Consider the following 22,528-nt stretch of genomic DNA (forward strand, 5'->3'; position numbering starts at 1 on the left):
ATTTTTTTTTTGGTTAAAAATGAACACATTCACTCGCAAATAATTCGAAAAGTATTGACTTAGTAAGTTCTGTTGACTTAGTAAGTATCTGAAGTTGGTATATCTGCTGTGAACAGGAGGTACAGTGTGGGTCCAAGGACACTTCCTTAGGGTACGCCAGAGTGGATGGGATGTAGAGTAATGAGGGCCTCCCCTAGTTTTATCTGATACGATCTGCCGGTGAGGTATGATTGTAGGAGCATGCAGATTGGATGAGGCAATTGTCTATTAAGTTTTGATATTAGACCTTTATGCCATACCTTGTCGAAGGCTTGGGAGACATCCAGGATGGCTGCTGTACAATATTTCTTGTTCTAGAGTGCATCTCTTGCGGTTCTGACTACCCTATGGACCTGTTCGATTGTGCCATGTTGTTGTCGAAATCCGAATTGGTAATGAGGTATTAGGTTTTTTTCTGTAATGACAGTGTCTATTCTTTTCAGGAGAAGCCTCTCAAACACTTTAGAGGGTAAAGGCAGAAGGCTAATAGGACGATAAACAGGGGACGGTATTTGGGCACCTTACGACCTTACCTTATGTATTCCGTATTTTACGTTATTTTGCTGGTTATTAGCGCACTCATCACTGTATATTTCACGTATATTTTTTTCGGTGCTTAGATAACAGATTCGGTTATCATTTAGTAATTGAGTAGAGCCTAGGGAGCCCCAATCGATCGCGGGGCCCTGGGCACGCGTCCAGTGTGCCCAGTGGAGAAGAAGTGCTTGGGTAAACTACAAACTATCTGATAAAGGTAAAGTAACGTATGAACAAAATCAGAATAATGTTTATTGTGTAGTTTCTTTAAAATATTTTGTTGTTGATAAGTATATATTAAACTTCTCTTCCTAATCTTGGGAAGTAAGGATTGAATCTTCTCCCCAGCCTCGGAGCAAATGGTGGTGATCGCTGAATCACATACTCAGCAGAATTTTCTGTCTCAAGCCATTTGTCATTGGATGAGAGATCTTCTTCAACGTTCCTTCCTAGCCTTGGAATGAAACTGCTCCGTTTCCCTGAAAATGAAAATTAGTACGTACAGTAGAAGACGTATGCAAATATGTGTTATAATAAAGTTAAATCAAGGTATCTTTAATAAATCTTGTAGTTGATTTATAGGATGAGGCAGATAAAAGGCCAATCGAGAATTAAAGGTAACTGAATCCTGGAAATTTGAATGAAGCGATTTTGAAGAGTGAACTATTTAATGAAAATATTTTCATCTATTTGTTGCTTCCGGTTATACCGGAAGTTGATAAAGACCTTAATAAGAGATATATGTCTAGCTTGTTAGATATTTTGAGTTTCTTTTTTTCTTTCCCCAAATTCCGTAAAATGACAAAAGTCTAATCTAAAAGACCATATTATTCAGTAGAAGAGAAGAGTTTCTTAATGAACAACGACTAAGAAGTTACAGTACTAGTACCTCTATGTACCGGGTGTCCCAATAAGAATGGCTCTCGGCCATATCTCAGGAACCGTTTATAGTAGAGCTTTGAAATAAAAAATTTTATAACAAAAGTTGCCTCAGGAAAAGCCTGGAAATTAATTTCATAATTGTGCGACCACCGCTAGAGGGCGTAATTGAATATCAAAAATTAAAAAATCTAAATTTTACAAAATTTTTCTAATGAAGGGGCACTGAAAATCCGATCGTCGTATTCTTCATAAAATTCTACGCATATTTGATTTGACAAGTTTAGGTCTACCTTTGGAAATAAGAGGTGGGGGTGAGTGGGAACCTTGTTATGAAAAACTGGCTGTGAGTCCGGTTCTGCTTAATCAAATTTTGCAAACTTGGTCTTGTTGAAGACAGATCTTTTTCGTCAATGTAAAAGTTATGATTTCGAACCAACTTACTGAGTAATATTCCAGCTAGAAGGCGTTATTTAATTTTTTTCAGAAATCTAGTGTTCCTTGGAAAATATTAAATACAAACATGCATTTTTAATACCATATTACAAAATTAGACAAAATTAGCAACAGAATAGCGAAAACCGCATGTTAATACCTTTTTTCTATCTCGAGATATCTTACAAAACGTGTAAATTTAAAAACATAACTGTTACTGTCACCGGTAAACGAAAGTCATTAAAAGTAGTGTGCTATGGAAACAACAAAGAAACATTTTCCAGCTGTCAACGTATATTAGGTCTTTTCAACGCTTCTCATTTGTTTGGAGCCTCGTTCATATCTCGTATATTAATATTATACACGGATTATACGGCATATGACAGAGGCTCGAAATAAATGAGAAGCGTTGAAAAGCCCTATTACAAAAAAAAACAACTATTTAGTGATGACATAAACGTTCAAATTTTTGCCCATCATTTTCGTTGCAAACATTTACTCTTTCAAGAGTAGATTGAACAGCAGTCTCAATTTCTGCTCTCGATATGCTTTGAATGGCGTTTAGTATTCTCTGGATAATGTATTCTAGAGTGGTGTATGATGGGCAACAATTTGAATATTTAGGTCGTCACTAAGTAGTTCTTTTTGTTCTGTGTTATATTTAATTTTAATAGTATTGTTTCTCTTTATATTGTTGTTTTAATTAATTATATTTTTATACGTTGACATCTGGAAAATGTTATTTTGTTTTTTTCCACAGCACACTACTTTTCATTAACTTAGTTTACCGGTGATAGTAACAGTTATGTATAAAATTTACACAGGTATCGACATGTGGTTTTCGCTATTCTATTTCTAATTTAATCTTATTTTATAAAGTATGATTAAAAATGCATACTTGTATTTAATATTTTCCAAAGAAAACTAGATTTCTGAAAAAAATTAAATAACGCCTCGCAGCTGGCTTATTACTTATTAGGATGGTTCAAAATTATCACGCTTACATTGAAAAAAAAGATCTGTCTTCAACAAGACCCAGTTTTCAAAATTTGATTTAGCAGAACCGGACTTACAGCCATTTTTTCATAACAAGGTTCCCACTCACCCCCACCTCTTATTTGCAAAGGTAGAGTTAAACTTGTTAAATCAAATATGCGCAGAATTTGATGAAGAATACAATAATCGGATTTCCAGTGCTATCGGATTAGGAAAATTTTGTAAAATTTAGATTTTTTTATTTTTGATATTCAATTACGCCCTCTAGCGGTGGACCCACAATTATGAAAATAATTTCCAGGCTTTTCCTGAGGCAACTTTTGTTATAAAATTTTTTATTTCAAAGCTCTACTATAAACGGTTCCTGAGACATGGCCGAGAGCCATTCTTATTGGGATACCCGGTACAAGTAACTAAGTGTTTTTATGTATACAGGGTGGTGAATCGGAAAACGGGCCATAGGAAACTCAATGTAAAATTTTAAACTGTTGAATTCCTGCTTCCCTAATTATGTTACATCAAAAGTCATGAGAAGTTATTTGTAGAGGATTGAAATCTGTATTAAAACAGAAGTTACAATCGTTCTACGATTTAAACACATTCCAAAATTTTGAAGAATATAATGTATTTACCGCAGTAGGTATGTGTGGGCATGTTAGGCCACACGTTACTATTTAACTGACAGTGAGCACATTATTGACTGAAGAAAATATCTTTATTATTAATACTTTCTCCTCAACTGAGGGTATCTGATCAACTTTATTGTGTTTTAAACAATAAATGATAAAATAAATAAAGAAATTGACAGTTCAAATTGTTAAAATAATAAATTCATTGTCACCGAATGCAATCTTATACACATTATTGCACTGTGTGTGGCGTAACTTTGGCGTATTTCTCTGAAAATTGTATTATATTTTTACAAAATTTTGAATAATTATTGTTCGTAGAACAATATTAACAGTTGTTTTCAATACAGATTTCAATTCTCTACAAATAGTTTCTTATGACTTTTGATGTAAAATAATTAGGGAAGCAGGAATTCAACAGTTTAGATTTTTACATTGAGTTTCCTATGGCCCGTGTTCCAATTCACCACCCGGTATGTATTTGGGTGACATAAGCAACAGCTTAAACCTATTCAGTTCCTAATGTTGTACCTACTTTATTTGTAGTATGTTCAATTTGTAATTTATTTAAATTTTGCAATATATTGTTTTTGTTTTACTTTCATTATCTTTTATTTTGTAATATTGACGATTTATATAATTTCAGTAAATAGTATCTGTTATTTTATGACTCTAAAGCTTTGTCCATAAAATTGTAAAATTTTCAGTGACAATCAAGCATGTTTTTATTCTATTCTATTATAATACCGTTTCAGTATTTTATTACAATTTTATTTACCTAAGTGTATATACGACTATATTTTTTAGAATATTTTCTAAACTCATAAACTTATTGCAATGCATGGTAAGCTCTGCTGAACAACTCCTATTACTACTGAACAAATTAAACTGTTTCTGTGAAAAATACGTATTAAACGAATATAAAAAAGACCAAATACATGATAAGAACTAAGAAAACAAATATACCAAAGGGTTGATAAATACAAATACCTATACTAAACTCACAATAAAGATGCACTAGAAATAAACAAACCGAGACACGTTGAATATTACGAGGAGCACCCCCGAATCATGATTTACAATGTATAAACTTTGTAAATCATGATTTGGGATTTACAATGTATATAGAGTTAGGTGGGGCAAAAGTACGTGGCGGGAAAAAGTACGCATCAGCCATTTCTAACTAATACGCAGACGTAGAGTGACCTTTGTCGAGACGTGGGTAGCTTGACACACTGTGAAACTACATAAACAATTGCATAGTGATTGTGCCAAAAATACGTTTAAAAATGAGGTAAGTTATTCCAACCATGTTATTGATATTGTTTTCATTCAACATATTTTTAAGTGTAATTTGTTTTAAATCGTAATTATCGAAGAATCAGTACCTACATCATAAATAACAATGTTTAACCTTCAAATTGTCGTTGAAAGTAGATCGCCGTGGTTAAGTATTTCTATTCAATGTATGGCGCCAAATTCAAATGCCGTTTGGGGCAAAAGTACCCTTCTAGTTCTGGGGCAAGAGTACGCTACGAACTTTTGCCCCACACAATATCTAATGTTGTTTTGAAGCTATTTCCTTGTGGCATTTTTGTAATCAACTATTCTAAATGGGAAATAAGCCACGATTTAACTACAAAACTTACGTCGTTGTCCAAATAAAAATAAAATCATTTTTTTAATTAAATTGTGGCTTATTTCCCATTTAGAAAAGTTGATTACACAATCTAGATTGAACTCCAATGTTTTAACTAACTAATTTAGATGTTTCTTGTTATTACAGGAACTATAAACGGAAATCTGAACGAACTCCCATTACTCCCGAAATTTTCACCAGAGCTAAGCAGTTACTTCAAACCGGATTATCTAAACGTCAGGTTGCTAGCCAGCTGGGATTTTCAGAGGGTGCGCTTAGAAAACGCTTGAAGTTAGACTGTGGCGTTAATCAGCTAGGTCGATTTAAGCCTGTATTTAATCCCGATCAAGAAAACGAGTTAGCTGAACATGCAAAAAATTTGGAAAAAGTGTTTTATGGCCTTACACTAAGAAGCTTGAGAAAATTGGCTTTTCAATACGCTGACCAGAATGGGATCGCTCACGTGTTTTCAAAAGAAAAGAAAATGACAGGGAAAGATTGGGCATACAGTTTCCTAAAACGACATAGGCTTTCATTAAGAACACCATCGAAAACGAGTGTAGTCAGAGCAATGGGCTTTAACAAAGTGCAAATCGACTTATATTTTGATAACCTAAAATTACTAATTCAAAAATATAAGTTTTCAAGTTCAAGGATATTCAATATGGATGAGAGCGGTCTCTCCACAGTTCCAAATAAAACGCCCAAAGTTGTATCCATCAAAGGACAGAAACTAGTTGGAAAGATAGTCTCAGCCGACAGAGGCCAAACTGTAACCGTAGTTTGTTGTATGTCTGCCTCAGGGTCTTACATACCACCAGCAGTTATTTTTCCAAGGAAAAGACGAAAACAAGAACTCATCGATGGTGCACCTCCTGACTCTATTCTTTTAACATCAGATTCGGGAAACATTAACAGTGATTTGTTTCTGGAGTAGTTTAGTCATTTTCAAACACATGTTAAAGCCACAGTAGCTGACCTGGCGTTGTTGATTTTGGATAACCATTCGTCGCATACTTCTCTCGACGCAGTTTTATTCGCTCGCGAGAATAATATCCATATGCTGTCTTTACCTCCGCATAGTAGTAAAAAAACTCAACGATTAGATCGCTGCTTTTTTAAACCTTTAAAAGACTTGTATTCTCAGGCTTGCGAGCAATGGTTATTGAATAATCCTGGAAGAACTATAACTCAATACCAAGTTGCCTCATTATTTTCCGAAGCATATAAAAAAACGGCCACAGTTGGGAAAGCGGTAAGCAGTTTCAAGACTTGCGGAATTTGTCCTCTGAATACGTCGATATTCACGGAAGAGGATTACTTACCTTCCACTGTAACAGATCAGCAAGAAATATTTGAGGGCAATAGTCGGCTGAATAGTCTCAGCAGGAAAATTCTAACTCTTTTGGGCGAGAAGATATCGCCCAAGCTAGTAACATCAGACCGGATGTAGCAAGACCTTCTACATCAAAAGGACTTACAAGTGAATCGACTTCATCTATTATTATCAGGCCCGACATCCCAAAACCTTCTCCAAGACGAGAAAGCTCGGAGTCTTTCAGATTAGAGGAATTAGAAACAGAAACATCTTTGTCCAACAGCAACAGACAAAATATTGCAGGACCTTCTAAATTAGAAACAGCTGCAGTGGCATATGTTTCTCCTATTCAAATTCTACCACTTCCAAAGAAAAAAGGCACAACTTTGAGGAAGAGCAGAGGAAAGAAATCCATGATTTTGACCAGTACTCCGGTAAAAGACGAACTAGAAGAAGGAATAAAAAAAAAGGAAGAACACAAAAACAAGGGTAAACGAAACGTTTTTGCTGCAAAACAAAAAGATGATCATGTAAAAGCTAAATCTGCTAGTGACAGCAATATAAAGGGCAAAGGTAAAGTCTTGAATAAAACATCATTTGAAAGAAAAAATGAAATCAAGAAAGCTTTACAAAATTCTGAAGATGACGTAACATGTCCTGGTTGTGAAGAAACATTTTTTTAAACTCCAGAGGACGACTGGGTGCAATGTAACTACTGTGGTGAGTGGTGGCATGAAGACTGTTCACCATACGAAGGAGTAGGGGTATTTAAATGCGACCACTGTGTCTAACTATTTTCGATATTTTAATTTTTTAACTGTTTTTAGTGTCAAATTTGCTTATTTTTAATAAAACAAGCTGCAATAAAGACGTATTTTAAATTTGATTTGACTGCGATCTTTTACCCCACATTACGCGTATTTTTGCTCCACTAGTGGGGCAAAAGTACGATTTTACAGCTGAATAATGTTTAATTTTTTAAGTGAATAATAAAACATTGAATGATTCCCTTAATACTTAAATGGTGCAATAAGCCAGTAGCTTTTACTAATTGAGTGTATCGGCTAATCAGTATCAATTTTACAACAATTACAATTTATTTAACATTAAATGCGTACTTCTGCCCGACCTTACTCTACACACAACCAAACTTATATGGAATCATCTGACATTTCTTATTATTTCGTGCGAATTTAAAAAAAGGAACACACGAAGTCAAACAACATTTATTTTAAAGCAATTTAATAACAAATACATAACATTTAAATAAAGCGATAAAGTATTTAAAAAACAAATTGAAACTAGTTGTTTTAAAGTCAATAGCATAAAAAATTTCAATGTTAAACGAATAATGTTTAAATTGTTTTTAATTATTTCTTTTGTTTTTTTTTTGGTAGTCAGCGTTATCACCTCTAGTCATTATGCAAGCTTCAAACTATCAACATTTTGTTGTGGTAGGTTGCTCCATTCTTCAAGTGCAGCTTGTACTAGCCGTGCGGTGTTTTGTGGATTATCCCGGCGAGCTCTAATTTTTCTTTTAAGCATATCCCACAAATACTCTCGGGTGAGCAAGCAGGCCACTCCAAACAAGGGATAACTTTTGCTTCAATGATGTCTCTAGTCACTCTAATGCTATGTGCAGTTGGAGGTCTATTATCATGCATGAAAATTAAATTATTTCCTGTTGCACCTCTCCAGAGCCTAACTACAGGTTCTGTGAGCAGTTCAAGTTGATTGGATGAAAATTAAAAGAGTTTTTTTACGGATCACAATTCCTCTCCAAAACATTACACTTCCCCTTTTATAGTTGTGAACAGATCTGACAGTTTTCGTTCTTGCTTGTCTTCCTCGCCCTCTAAGTACACGAATTCGTTAATCATCTGATTTTACACATCTTACTTTTGTTTGAAAATAGCACACTTTTCCAATTTCCAATGTTCCAGTTTTGGTGGTGAAGACATCAATTTAGGCGATCAACCTTGTGCTGCCTGGATAACTCGGGAACCCATAACTGTCTCCTGATGTATACTTCTTGGCATAAACTCTTCTTCTTATCGTTTTCACTAAAAGAGTTACACCTGTAGCTTCCAAAAGCTGCCTTTGGAGTTGCAGGTGAGAAATGGTTGGGTGTCTTCCAGCTGATTGGACAATTAAACGATCGTGGCGAGCCGTTATTACTTTTTGGCGACTTTCTCTTGCTTTATATTAGAGCTTTCCTAGTTCCTGTTACCTAGCATAGGTTTTAGACAGAACGCCCTGTGTTACACCTAGCTCTGCATCTATGTCCCTCTGAGAACATTACTTGCTCCACAAGACGAATGTTTCCCCGTTGTAAGTTCTATAACCCCTTTTCTTCTTAAAGTTCCATCTCCTAGCGGAGGTTGGATATCATAATGGCTATGGTCACTTTGTTGGCTGCTGCTCTGAACAGTTGTAATGAACTACAGTTAAACCATTCTCTAAGGTTCCTCAGCCAGGAGATGCGTCTTCTTCCTATGCTTCTTTTTCCTTGGATCCTTCCTTGCATAATTACTATCAGCAGCTCATATTTCTCTCCTCTGGTAATGTGACCCAAATATTCTAGTTTTCTTGTTTTTATACTGTTCATAATTTCTAACTCCTTATTTAAACGTCGTAGCATTTCAACATTAGTAATCCTTTGAACCCACTGAATTTTCAACATTCTTCTGTAACACTACATTTCGAACGCTACTATTTTTCTTATATGTTGCCTTTTCAATGTCCAAGCTTCCATTCCGTATAGTAATATAGAAAATATGTAGCATCTTAGAGCCCTCAATTTGAGAGGCAACTGAAGGTCTTTGTTTGTAAGCAGTGTCTTTATTTTTATAAATGCTTGCCTTGCAGTTTCAATTCGGACTTTAATTTCTTTGCTTAGGTCATTTTTGTCATCAACCCAGGTTCCCAGATATTTATATGTCTTTACTTTTTCTATTTGGGTTTGCTCTAGTATTAACCTTTCATTTCCATGTTGTGTTTTTGAGACAATCATAAATTTAGTTTTTTCTTGTTTATTTTGAGTCCATATCGAATGCAATAATCGTTAATTCTATTTAACAATTCTTGTAGCGACTCAAGGGTGTCTGCCATTATAACGGTGTCAACAGTGAATCTTATGTTAGGGGAAAGGAGGGCAAGATGGAAGGATAGGGCAAGATGGAAATTACCTATAAAACCCGAACTGCGCAATGAAGCACCCGGATCCACACTCACACAGATGCAGGCGAACCTCTTCCATTTACAAACGACGGCTCAGTCAGTTCAGGTCAGCTAATGAGTGTACACGCTTCCTTCTTATTTTCGCAGTTAAATATTACGCAATTATTGAATTTTTGTGATACGATTATTTAAACAAGGTGTATAATATTATTATTATGCATTTATACAAAGTATCTATTAGGTACAGGTTATCTGAATTGATATTTAAATAAGAGAAATAATAAAGCATTTTTAAAATACTGATAATATTATTGGAAAGGGGCATATGGGCAAGATGGAAAATTGCAACTTAGGGCAAGTTGGAAGATAATATCCTAATGGGAAGCTTGGTCAAAAATAAAAGCAAGGAAATAGGAACCTGCAAGAATAAAAGAAAAGGTAAAGGAAAAGGGACAAAAACAGAAAAAGTTAAAAATATTGTACAACATTTAGAACAGTCTTCACAAAATGATGTGTTCTGTGTCTGTGGTGAACGTTATGTGGAACCGCCCACAGATGACTGGGTACAATGTCCTGTATGTAATGGTTGGGAACATGAATTGTTTACCGACACAGAAGATGGCAGTTTTATGTGTGTAAACTGTAAAATGTAGTACTTTCCTCTACGTTCCATCTTGCCCGAACAAGCTTTCCATCCTGCCCTCAGGGTAAGGGCAAGATGGAATTTTTGACATTATTTTTTAATTACTCATAAAAAAAATTCTACTGATTATTAATAATATTTAATGGCTGACTTTTGTAATTGTATAAGGTCTCTTTCAAGAATGATTAAAATGAAAGTTTTATATTACGTTGTTTTATTTTTTTACACATTATAAAGTTAAGCCTTCCGTCTTGCCCTCCCTTCCCCTATTTACTGTTCTTCCGTTTATAGAGATTCCATCACTTAGTTCCGCTATCGCTTCCTGAAATATGGCTTCACTGTACACGTTAAACAGTAGCGGCGACAGTACACAACCCTGTCTTACCCCGCTCTTTATATCAATATTCTCGGACTCTTGTTCGTCTATCTTTATATTGGCCTTTTGATTCCAATACAGATTAATGATAATTCGTAAGTCTCGTCTGTCTATATCTCTGTTTTTCACCTGTAGTAATAATTCTATTAGTTTCTCATGTCGGACTCTGTCGAACGCTTTTTCGAAGTCGATGAAACAGGAATAAATATCTAGGTTCATATCTAAGCATCTTTGAGAGAGGACATTAAATGCAAACAATGCCTCTCTTGTTCCAAGTCCTTTGCGGAACCCAAATTGGGTATCATCCATATCATTTTCTAGCTTTCTGTATAATCTTCCATGAATCACCTTTAGAAATATTTTGAGGGTATGGCTTATTAGTGATATTGTCCTATAGTCTGAACAATCTTTGGCATATATTGCTTTAGGTATTGTTACAAAGGTGGACACCAACCATTCCTGAGGTATTTTTCCGGTTTTATATACTTCATTAAACAGATCCAGTAGTACAGGTAGAGTTTCATCGTCTAGACATTTCAGTAATTCTGCAGGTATTTCGTCTGGACCTACAGTTTTTCCGTTTTTTGCGTTTCGTATTGCTTGTTCGATTTCCTCCATTATGATCTCTGGTCCCGTTTCGCTATCGATTTCTTCCGGTTCTTGTCTATTATCCTCAAACAGATCTGTTATGTACGCCTTCCACTTTTTTAATTTCTCTTTGACTTCTATAATAATTTTTCCATTTATGTCTTTAAGAAGGCCATCTTTCTTTTTTCGCTGTGTATTTGAGATTTCCTTTATTTTCTTATGCATATTAAAGCTATCATGTTTTTTAGAATATTCCTCTATTTCATTGCATTGATTTGTCAGCCAGGTGGATTTGGCCTCTTTTATTTTCTTTATTATTAACCTCTGTATTTCTTTGTATTTTGCCTTATTCCTGCCTTTATGTTTTCTTCTTTCCTCCATTAACTCTAGGATTTCTGAAGTCATCCATCTCTGTTTTTTTCTTATTTTTGTCTGTAATATTTTCTTTCCTGCCTCTACTAACGTTTCTTGTATCATGTTCCATTTGTCATTAACATCTGTTTTCTTTATCACGTCTTGTTTGATTTTCTTTAAGTTATCATTTATTTCTTGTTTTAAACTCTGACGTATAGGTTCTTCTTTTATCTTTGAGACATCGAATCGTGATATATTTGTTTGTTTTTGGATCTTTTTTAATTTTATCTTCATTACGCCTACTAGTGGATTATGGTCTGAATTTATGTCAGCTCCGGGGTATGTTCTCACAGACTTCTATAACCCCACATGAGGCATATTTTCGTTTTTGGACGCAAAAGTTAGTTTATTTATTTTCGTTCAATTTGCAACTCAAGCAAATAACCTTATACCGTACCGAGCTGTTCTATCTGATTGCCTTATTGATTTCTTTATTTTCAATAACCTTTATTTTTCGCAACAATAACAAGTTTTTTCAAAAGAAATAAATATTGCGTTGAAATACATGGTGATTCCATATACGTTTGTGTGTACATTATACATTGTAAATTATGATTTGGGAGCCCTCCTCATAACATTCAACGTGTCTTGGTTTGTTCATTTCTAGTGCATCTTTATTGTGATTGTATAGTATAGGAACCTGGATTTCAGACAATAATTATAAAACAACAGAAATAAGGGCCAGGATAGAAATAGAAAGAAATGCCTTTGTAAAATGGAAAACAATTCTCTGCAACAAATACCTTAGATTAGAACTGAGAGTAAGAGCTTTGATATGCTACGTGTTTCTGATACTGCAATATGGACTTAAAAGCTGGATTGCTGGACATTGAAGCAAGAACACATAAATAAGTTACACTCATTTAAAAGGTGGTGTTACAGGAGGATGCTTAGAATAGCATGGACGCAGAAGAAAACGAACACCGGGGGCACCTTTAAGTTCACTCCCGTCTTGAGCAGGTAGTTATTTTATTAGTCGAGTTCATTCCCGACACTATTCGAATTCACTCCCGAGCGATTTTACAAAAAGGATGATTAAAGGATATTATTTTTCTGAAATTTAAACATTGTTGCCAAATAGTACTTTTATCCATAAAATAAAAATGTTCTTAACTGACAAACTTTAAGTATCTAATTTAGTGAAAATTAAAGCAGTTGAAAATATCTCGGAAAAACCGAGTTGTTTGCGAATACCAAGTTGTTTGCGAAAACCCAGTTGATATCGAATATCAGTTAAAAAACGGTGTAGAAACAGATATAACTAAATATCTTACTCATATATTATTTGGTTTACTCTTTCTTAAAGCAGAGGACGCTGGGGTTTGCCATAGATCTTGTTGCAATTCAGCCAGAAGATGAAAGAGTGGTTAAGTTTAGTGACTATTTAGTTGAAACCTATATTGAAGAAACGTCAACATTTCCTCACATTTGGGCTGAAAATTCTTCGTTTTTACAAAGGACAAAAAATGCATGTGAGTCTTTTCACTCTCGCTATAATGCTTCATTTTACAATACACATCCAAATTTTAACGAGTTGATTCATGTTCTTCGAGATTTTCAATTAGATACTTATATCAAACTTCAAAGTATAGATACCGTTGTGAAAATGTACGATAGAAAAGTGATTTTTAGAAAAAACTTTATAGATTTGAAGGAACTACAAAATAACCGTCTTATCAATTTTTAATTTATAAAAAAATTCCTGATAAATGTAGAATTTAATTATTAAATAGTAATTTTACGTGTAAAGGCAATTTTCATAAATCAATTTTATTTTAAGACCGAATTTTTAAAATTTTTATATCATGATTTTATTATTTATTTAAATTTTTATATAAAATTTTTTTCAGAATTTCTTAAAATAAAAATAAAATAATTTATATCTTTCCTCTAATGTATTCAATGAAACTTAGTGACCAAATATCAAAAAGAACATAACAATGAAACTTGTTTGCTTGAATTATCAGAAAGCTGCATTTTTAAAAATCATCCCAATTAGATGTAGATCTGCAAGAACGTTCAATAAGACTTTTACTTTTAAACGAATAATTTGTCAACAGTGTCCAGAGTTTAAGGAATAATAATTATTTTTACTAATGGCGGCTTAAAATCACCTGGGAGCGAATTAAAACATTACCTTTTACGGAATCAGGTAATATTCATATTTTGGGAGTGAATTCAACTCGTCCCGAACATGGAAGTATTGCTAGAAATCTTTAAAGAATACGAAATAGTAAACACAATAAAAATAAGAAAGTTATAATATCTAGGACACGTAATGAAGGGACAGTGATATGAAATACTAAGAATGATAATGCGGGGAAGATTAGACGAGGAGGAGTATAGGAAGAAGGAGAGTGTCATGGTGGAATAATTTAAGGAATGCTGTTCAATAGAACTCCTCAGAGCACCGGTAGATAGAGTCAGGGCCGCCGCTAAAGTGTTGGCCGCCCGTGTGCAACTTAATATTTGCCGCCCCCTTCCAATACTTTAGTCGTTTCAACGTAGGTACTAGTATTTAAAGAAATATGCAGGACACCATAACGCGTATATTATGAATAATTGCTCTGATCTCGACGCTTTAAATATATAGGCCTGGATCCCGCGTACCAAAAAAAGTTGATTAATAGCAAGCTGAAAAATTGTTAATAGCTTAACGGTGTCTATTCGGACAAACTTTGATGTATGGGAACACTGGAACAGGGGAAGTTTTAATTGTGGAACAGGTTAAAAATTTGGAACGTCAGACTACGAAAACGTTCCATGTATTTTGTCGGACATAACTTTCAATTGATATGTTACCATTTCATTAAACTCTCATGCAGAAATCAGACTGGTGTTTATCACCAACTGGGCATTTTAATGAGTGGAACACGAAGAACATGTCAAATGACAGGAAACATGTTGGTTAGTAATATCAGTCTGATTTTTGCATGAAAGTTTAATGAAAGGGTAACAAATCAATTGGATGCTCTGTTCGACAAAATACATGGGACGTTTTTGTAATCTGACGTTCCAAATTTTTAAATTGTTCCACAATTAAAACTTCCCCTGTTCTAGTGTTGAGGTACATCAAAGTTTACCCGACTAGACACCGTTAAGCTATTAACAAGTTTTCAGCTTGCTATTAATCAGCTTTTTTTTGGTACGCGGGACCCAGGCCTAGAAATAGAGTGTGCAAAAGAAAAGCGTGTCTAAAATCATCAACAATACATAAGCATAAAGGAACAATATCATAACAGCAACCGTCGAGTAATAAAAAAGATGTTTTAAACCATCTGGTAATAAAAAAGACTTTTTTATTACTCAATGAGAGCAACGTAACAGGCACTTATCTAAATTATCGGAAAGTATCCTATTGTCGTATCGTACTCTCTTAACAAATCATAAATGTTCAGAATTTGAAAAAATCGCATATGGGCCACGTAGATAAAAATATCTTAAAGTCCAAAATCCGCCAGCCACTTTGAACTAAAAAGCATTCCCGGAACTACTTTATGACTACAGCTGCAAAAGGGCAGTTCATATAATAAATAACATTTTCTGGCATTTTTGTTTAGATTGTTTGGAATATTAGAGTTTATAGAAATATCTGAATCATTACTATTTAATTTTCTGAATTTATTTTCGTTTTAAAAAAAGTATTATTATCAGTGGCCTGCTTTTGGTCGTCTCTAAAATCGGCCGCCCGTGTGCGATGCACACTTTGCACACATGGTAGCGGCGGCCCTGGATAGAGTAAAGATAGAGATGGTGATGATGATATCCAACATACCGCTCACTGATTTCTATAGTGGCACAACCGCAAAAATGAACTTATGAGATAATTGACTCTGAAGTTTCATGACATCATAAAATACTATTCAAAATTACCATTTATGAATAAGAGGTCGACAGAAGAAACCAAATACTTGATAATGAAGGGTTACAAATATTACATTTTTTCCATTGTATGAATTTCTAGAACTTTGATATGAATATGCCAGTATTGAATTCAAGTTTTTATAGTATCTATGTTTGGCAAAGGTGGTAGTAAGTAGTGACACAAAGTGTTTATAAAACAAATGTTTTTATTTTTTAATATTTTAATCATGTTTTTATTCGCATTAAAGATATACTATAATACTAAACAGGGTGTTTCATTAATAATGGTCCATATAGTAACTGGAGAAACCTTAGCACAAAATACGAAGATTTAACCTAAACCACTTAAATAAAATGTGGTTTCTTACTGAGTTACAGGGTGTTTTATCTAAAAATTTAAAAACTATTTTTGCTCAGCATTTTAAAAGTATTCAACGTATCCTTTTAATACTTGACAGAAAGTGCGACTACTATACACCCTACTAAATTATGATAAACAAACGTTTCTAGCTACTACCAGAGGCGTACGACAGGGGATAGTGATATGATAATGAACTTCATTATGATACATATTTTCATTAGGATACAGATTTTTAACCAATAGAATCGCGATATGACATTCGCGATAAAGGTGGCACACGCGCAGTAACCAATGGCGAATCAAATACATACTCTTTGACAGTTCTCAATATGTAAACAAACTGTCAGGCTGACAAACTACTTAATTTGTTTGCGTTAAAAAATTAATAAATTTGAATATATTTTTTTGTGAATGATCATAGAAAAAATCGTGTAAACAACTTGCATTTAATTATCATTATGAAGCTCGTACTCTATACGAAACTCGCCGCTAGGCGGCTCGTTTCGTATCCCTTATACTCGCTTCATAATATACTATTAAAAACCAGTCTCATTTTAATTGGCTTTAATAAAAATCGTCTTTTTGTTCTACGAATATTTAACATACCGTATATGAATTTCGCACCAAATAACATTCCAAATACTATAATTGTTTTATTTTTATTTAATAATACAGTAACAAGTATTTTAAAATTAATCTCCTTTTAACAGACTCTAATAAAAACTTATCTTTTTCGGTGTACGAATATTTAACATTCCGTATATGAATTTGGAACCGAATAACATTCCGTATATGCGTTTGGGACCTCGCCGCCTATTAGTAAAAATATGACCGCGTGCTGCAACGAACCAGTAGAAAACTCCTAGGTTCCAAATACATATACGGAATGTTTAGATGCTGCCGGTATAGTGCTGCCGCTCGAGCGAAATAGAAGGAAATATACACGTGGTATAACTCTATCTACGGGATTCTATGCAAACTACGTTTATGCCGGTTTCATTCAACTATAAAGTGAAATTTCGTGATTTTTAAGTAGTGGTTATTACAGAACACCATTTTTTGAAAATGTGCCACTATATAAGTCAGTGAGCGAACGATTGGGAGACGGCACATAAAGAAGAAGAAGATAAACTCATTTGTGCAATGACTTACCTTGTACATTCTTACAGATTAATCTGTCATTGCCGTTTATTGCCACTAACGCCAACGGAGAGTCTTCAAAAGCTTCCAAAAGTTCTTGTTGCTCCTGTTCAGTTGGTCTGTACCCTTCATCCTTCAAGTTACGCTTCTTTCTGCCTAGGCGTGGGCTAAACCAAATGGATGGTATTTTGCTTTCGTCTTCTTCTTTAAGTTTTGCTTCTATAGCTGGTTCAAACTGAAACAATTTAGAAAAAAATGTATAATATCAAAACAAACAGTATTATTTTGAACATTGATATGAAAATCAGTAGAATGATAAAGTGGATCATGAAACAGTCCAAATATATGGTAAGGAATTATTCTTAGTCATGTTAAAAACAAGTCCAGAAACTTTACAGACAATTACGGATCCTATAAAATTCTAAACGAACTATTAAAGTATGGTTGAAATAGAAGACATTGAAACTCACTGAACAATTAAGAATACCTCGTCTTTCAATGATGCTATGGCGCAAATTGAGCTGTGGCCTCCTATAATTTCTGCCTCCAATAAGGGTGGTCTTGCGCCGATCTGGGCCAAGTTTTGATGCTCAGTACGTTGTCCCTTTTTGGAATTATGCCCTGAATTTTAACATCTAAAGCTCTTCTTGGCAATTTATCATCATCCATTCTCATTAAAATAGAACCGAACTCTCGAAAAGAGGACATAGAAACAATTCTATCCCTACACTGAGAGACAATCAAGGCCATATGATAATCGACGGTAAAGAACTAACAAAAGAATGGAAAGGGTATTTCATGGACCTTCTAAACATCATATAGGAAGAACAGCACAAAGAAGAGAGCTATATCACAGGGGACATGCCTGTCAAAAATCCCTCTTTTGAAGAAACCCAAAAGACCTTAAATAAGCTGAAAAATCACGCGGTACGGACGAGATATTAGCAGAATTTCTGAAATATGTGGGAGACGCACTACTACATCGCCAAATTCACAAGTTAATATCGCATATATGGTTAGAAGAAAGGATACCAGCAAGGTGGAAGGAAAACATCATAGTGCCCATCCACAAAAAGGGGACAAAACAAAATGCGAGAATTATAGGGGAATTTCACTCCTAAACACGACATATAAAATATTATCAAACATTATTCTAAGTAGACTAACCCAACCCCTTATGCTTAAAATGTACTAGGAGAATATCAAGCCGGTTTTAGGGCAAATAAATCAACAAGAGATCAACTATTCACGCTGAGACAGCTTCTAGAAGAGGGATGGGGGTATAACAGACCCATACACAATCTCTTCATAGACTTTCGGCAGGCATATGATAGCGTAGAAAGAAGTCAAGTATGGAATGCCATGGCGAAGTTTTCAACACCAAAGAAACTCATTCGTATGACCTAAGTCTGTATGGAGGGTGGAATATCTCAAGTACGTGTAAATAATAAACTGTCTGGCAACTTTGAAATCAACACTGGACTCAAACAGGATGATGCGTTATCTCCACTACTTTTTTTAACCTTGTACTAAAGAAAGCCATATGGTCGGCCGAAATAAAAACAGAAATGCTATCGGTTCAAGGTCCCAAGCTGTTACTAACATATGCTGATGACATTTATCTGGTTTGAGACTCCATCCTATTTATAAAAGACATTTTCAACAAGGTGGAAGGAGCAACAAGTGAAGTAGGGCTGAAGATTAATAAAGAAAAGGCGAAATATATGTGTATAAATAGAACGACACGAAGAGACAGGGTAGGACAAAATGTGCCGGTCAACACTTTCAATTTCGAAAGAGTACAACGTTTTAAGTATCCGGGGGCCGTAATCACAGCTGACAACGATGTTACTAAAGAAATAAAAGACAGAATCCAATCGGCAAATCGCTGTCTATTCGCACTTGATAAGCTTATAAAATCAAAAAATCTTAGTTCAAAGATCAAAATCTATAAATCCATCGTCAGACCTGTATTAACATATGGATGCGAAACGTGGACCATGACCAAAGCAAACGAAGAAAAGCTCAGACGTTTTGAACGAAAAATACTTAAAAAATTTTTCGGACCTAACCACGACATCACCACAAACCAGTATAGGATCAGAACCAATATAAAAATTAAAAACACTCTACAATGACCCCGATATTGTCCAGGAAATTAAATCACAGCGACTAAGATGGGCAGTCACGTGCACAGACTTCATAACGAGAGATTTATAAGACTGATATGGGAGGAGATTCCTACAGGCAAAAGACCACTCGGACGTCCCAGAATGCGATGGAGAGATAACATCCAAGCAGATCTCCGGAAAATGAACATTTCATTTGACTCTAGGTTGATGGAAGACCGAACAAATTGGAAGAAAGTTGTACAGTCAGCCAGGACCCACCCAGGGTTGTAGCGCTACGTGATGATGATTCTCACTAAATGACCAGCCAGAACACTCAGAAAGCGAAATACATCCAGACGAAGAAACGATATGCAAAAGAAGAGACCGGGATGAATACTGGGATGACGTAAAATGAAAATGCCAACACCTTCTAAAAGGACATGGAGAGAAAGGAAGAGAAAGATGATGCCACGATTAAAATGATGCAACAATTAATGAACAAACATGAAGAAACAATGAATGAAATAAAACAAATAAGGAAAGAACACATGGAAAGTAATAAACAACTAAAGGAGATAAAGGAAGAAAACAGAAAATAGAAAAACGACGCGAAACAATTACAAGACAGAATGGACCAACTGGAGAAAACAAGTAAAATAAAAAGTTAAAGAATCCAAGACACGTTGTATTATGTTACGAGGAGCACTCCCGAGTCATGATTTACAATGTACAAACTTTGTAAATCATGATTTGGGATTTACAATGTATATACATTGTAAATTATGATTTGAGAGTTCACCTCGTAACATTCAGCGTGTCTTGATTTGTTTATTTCTAGGGCATCTTTATTGTGAATGAAATATAGAGGTACATGAGAATTTGGAAGGTGATGAAGAAGGGATGTTCGAGGAACCAACTTTGAATGAAGTCAAAGAAATAATTAAAGACCTAAAAAATAACAAAAGGACATGATAAAGTGGTATCCCAGCTGATATTTTTAAGGAAGGCGGCAAAAAACTAAAAGAAAGGACATTATGCTTGACATAAACAGTTTGAATGAAATACAGCTCTTATTTGCAGAGTTGCACAAGTGTGACTTGAATGTTTGAACTTGACTTGAGTTTGACTTAATTTCAAGTCAATCCTTCTGACAAATATTTCAAGGCAAGTCAAACTGGTCAATCGTACAGGTTTGAAAATTCAAACTGTTTGTCAAACTAGTTTGAAAGAGTTTGAAAAATAATTTATTTCGTAGATATACTTTTTTGTCGAGATAGACATGTTAGTTGCCAATTAAGATAAGAAAATTAATAATACAATGAGTGCCACATAAAAGTCAACATTTTCAATGTGTTTTAATTTAAAACTTTTAAATGTAGATATTTATTTTTTTCGAATCCTGAGAAAACTAATAAGTATTTTTGAAAAATTTAAACGCAGAATGACGTTATTACCGAGGGCCAAATGGAAAGTCTCTTAGAATAAATAAAAAGTTTCTTTTGAATGAAATATTTGCAACTAATAATATGTAACACTAAATTTTCCTTTTTATGTTCACCCCTGTAACTTATTAAAATAACCATTATAGAAGTTTTCAGGGATGTTCGTCCCTCAGAAATAATGTAATCTTTCATGCTGCGTCTAAATTTTTTTTAAATTCTTATTAGTTTTCTCAGGATTTGAAAAAAAACACATTGAACATTTTGATAAGCGACATGTTACGCCTATGCCCTTAAGGGTTACAATAAAATAAGACTATTTGGTTTTTCAATGGACAGCTCAAAATAAAATGATTTGGAATTTTTATGACTTTCTTTTATTAAAAAAGGCATTTATTTATCTTAGGGCCAGTTCGAAAAAACATGTGGTACCAAGCTGCTAGTTCCCTCGAAAATATGTACCACAATACAAAAGTTAGTATTGTTGTATATTCGTTGGTATTTCTTTAAAATTCAAAACTAACCATAGGGTTATTAGACCTGGATCCCGCGTACCAAAAAAAAAGTTGATTAAAAGCAAGCTGAAAATTTGTTAATAGCTTAACGGTGTCTAGTCGGACAAACTTTGATGTACGGGAACACTGGAACATGGGAAGTTTTAATTGTGGAACAGTTTAAAAATTTGGAACGTCAGATTACGAAAACGTCCCATGTATTTTGTCGGTCAGAACATCCAATTGATTTGTTACCCTTTCATTAAACTCTCATGCAAAAATCAGACTGCTATTGCTAACCAACATGATTCCTGTCATTTGACATGTTCTTCGTGTTCCACTGATTAAAATGCCTAGTTGGTGATAAACACCAGTCTGATTTTTGCATGAGAGTTTAATGAAATGGTAACAAATCAATTGGAAGTTCTGTCCGACAAAATACATGGAACGTTTATGTAGTCTGACGTTCCAAATTTTTAACCTTTTCCACAATTAAAACTTCTTCTGTTCCAGTGTTCCCATACATCAAAGTTTGTCTGACTAGACACCGTTAAGCTATTATTAACAAATTTTCAGCTTGCTATTAATCAACTTTTTTTGGTACGCGGGATCCAGGTCTATATGGTTTTATATCTACAATTTAAATTTTTTTCGGATACAGGCTACAAATGTTGGGTTTAAATTTAAAAAAAATTAATGTATCAATATGCATTAAGCTTTCTTAATAATTATCCTAACTGGCGCGTTTATTGGGTTTTATTTGTCTGTCTGCGGTTTAAATATCGTATCAGCCAATACATTTCTGTTTATTGAAATTTGTAAAAAAAAATTTTTGGACCTTTTTGGGACGGGGGAATTTCCCCTACCGTTCCCCCACCCCCGTTGATCCGCCACTGAACAAATAAAGGGGTAGGCGGTCTCATTTAAAATTGAAAATAAACACGTTGCGTAATATTCAAACTTTTCAAACTGTTTGAAGATGTTTAAATTCAAGTCAAACCTAAAGATATCGAAATCAAGTCAAGTCAAACTTTTTTATACAAAAAGTTGATTTTCAAGTCAAGTCAAGTTTGTTGAGTAAAATCAAACTAGTTTGACTTGATGCATCTCTACTTATTTGCTCTATCTTTAAGAAGGCGACAAAATGGAGTGCGAAAACTTTAGATTTATAGCACTATTAGAACTAGTCTATAAAGTACTTGCAAAAATTACTACGAAAAGATTAATAAAATATGACAACAAAGTGATCGGAGTACACCAGGGAGGGTTTATACCAGGAAGAACAACTACGATCAAATAATAATATATGTATATAAGTATGTTAAAAGTAATTCAAAATGATAGCTACCAACAAAGTAGAGGACTTTGCTATAGAGGACTGTAGCTACCAACAGAGTAGATACTAGAGTATCTAGGAAGAACAATGAATGGACAAGGAAATATAGA

At 34.4% G+C, this 22,528-nt stretch overlaps 1 protein-coding gene across 1 annotated transcript in view; it reads right to left on the reverse strand.

Annotated features, from left to right (window-relative positions):
* Positions 1-806: 806 nt before the first annotated feature.
* Positions 807-22,528, reverse strand: part of LOC126878708 (PBAN-type neuropeptides-like) — a 34,780-nt gene continuing 13,058 nt past the window's right edge. The window contains exons 2-3 of the mRNA XM_050641572.1: positions 17,051-17,273; positions 807-1,055 (exon numbers count right to left, since the gene is read on the reverse strand). Coding sequence (XP_050497529.1) covers positions 874-1,055; positions 17,051-17,273 — 405 coding nt within the window. The 3' untranslated portion in view covers positions 807-873. The remainder of the gene's footprint in view (positions 1,056-17,050; positions 17,274-22,528) is intronic.

The sequence above is a fragment of the Diabrotica virgifera genome, chromosome 10 (genome assembly GCF_917563875.1).
Source record: "Diabrotica virgifera virgifera chromosome 10, PGI_DIABVI_V3a".
NCBI classification, from domain to species: domain Eukaryota; kingdom Metazoa; phylum Arthropoda; class Insecta; order Coleoptera; family Chrysomelidae; genus Diabrotica; species Diabrotica virgifera.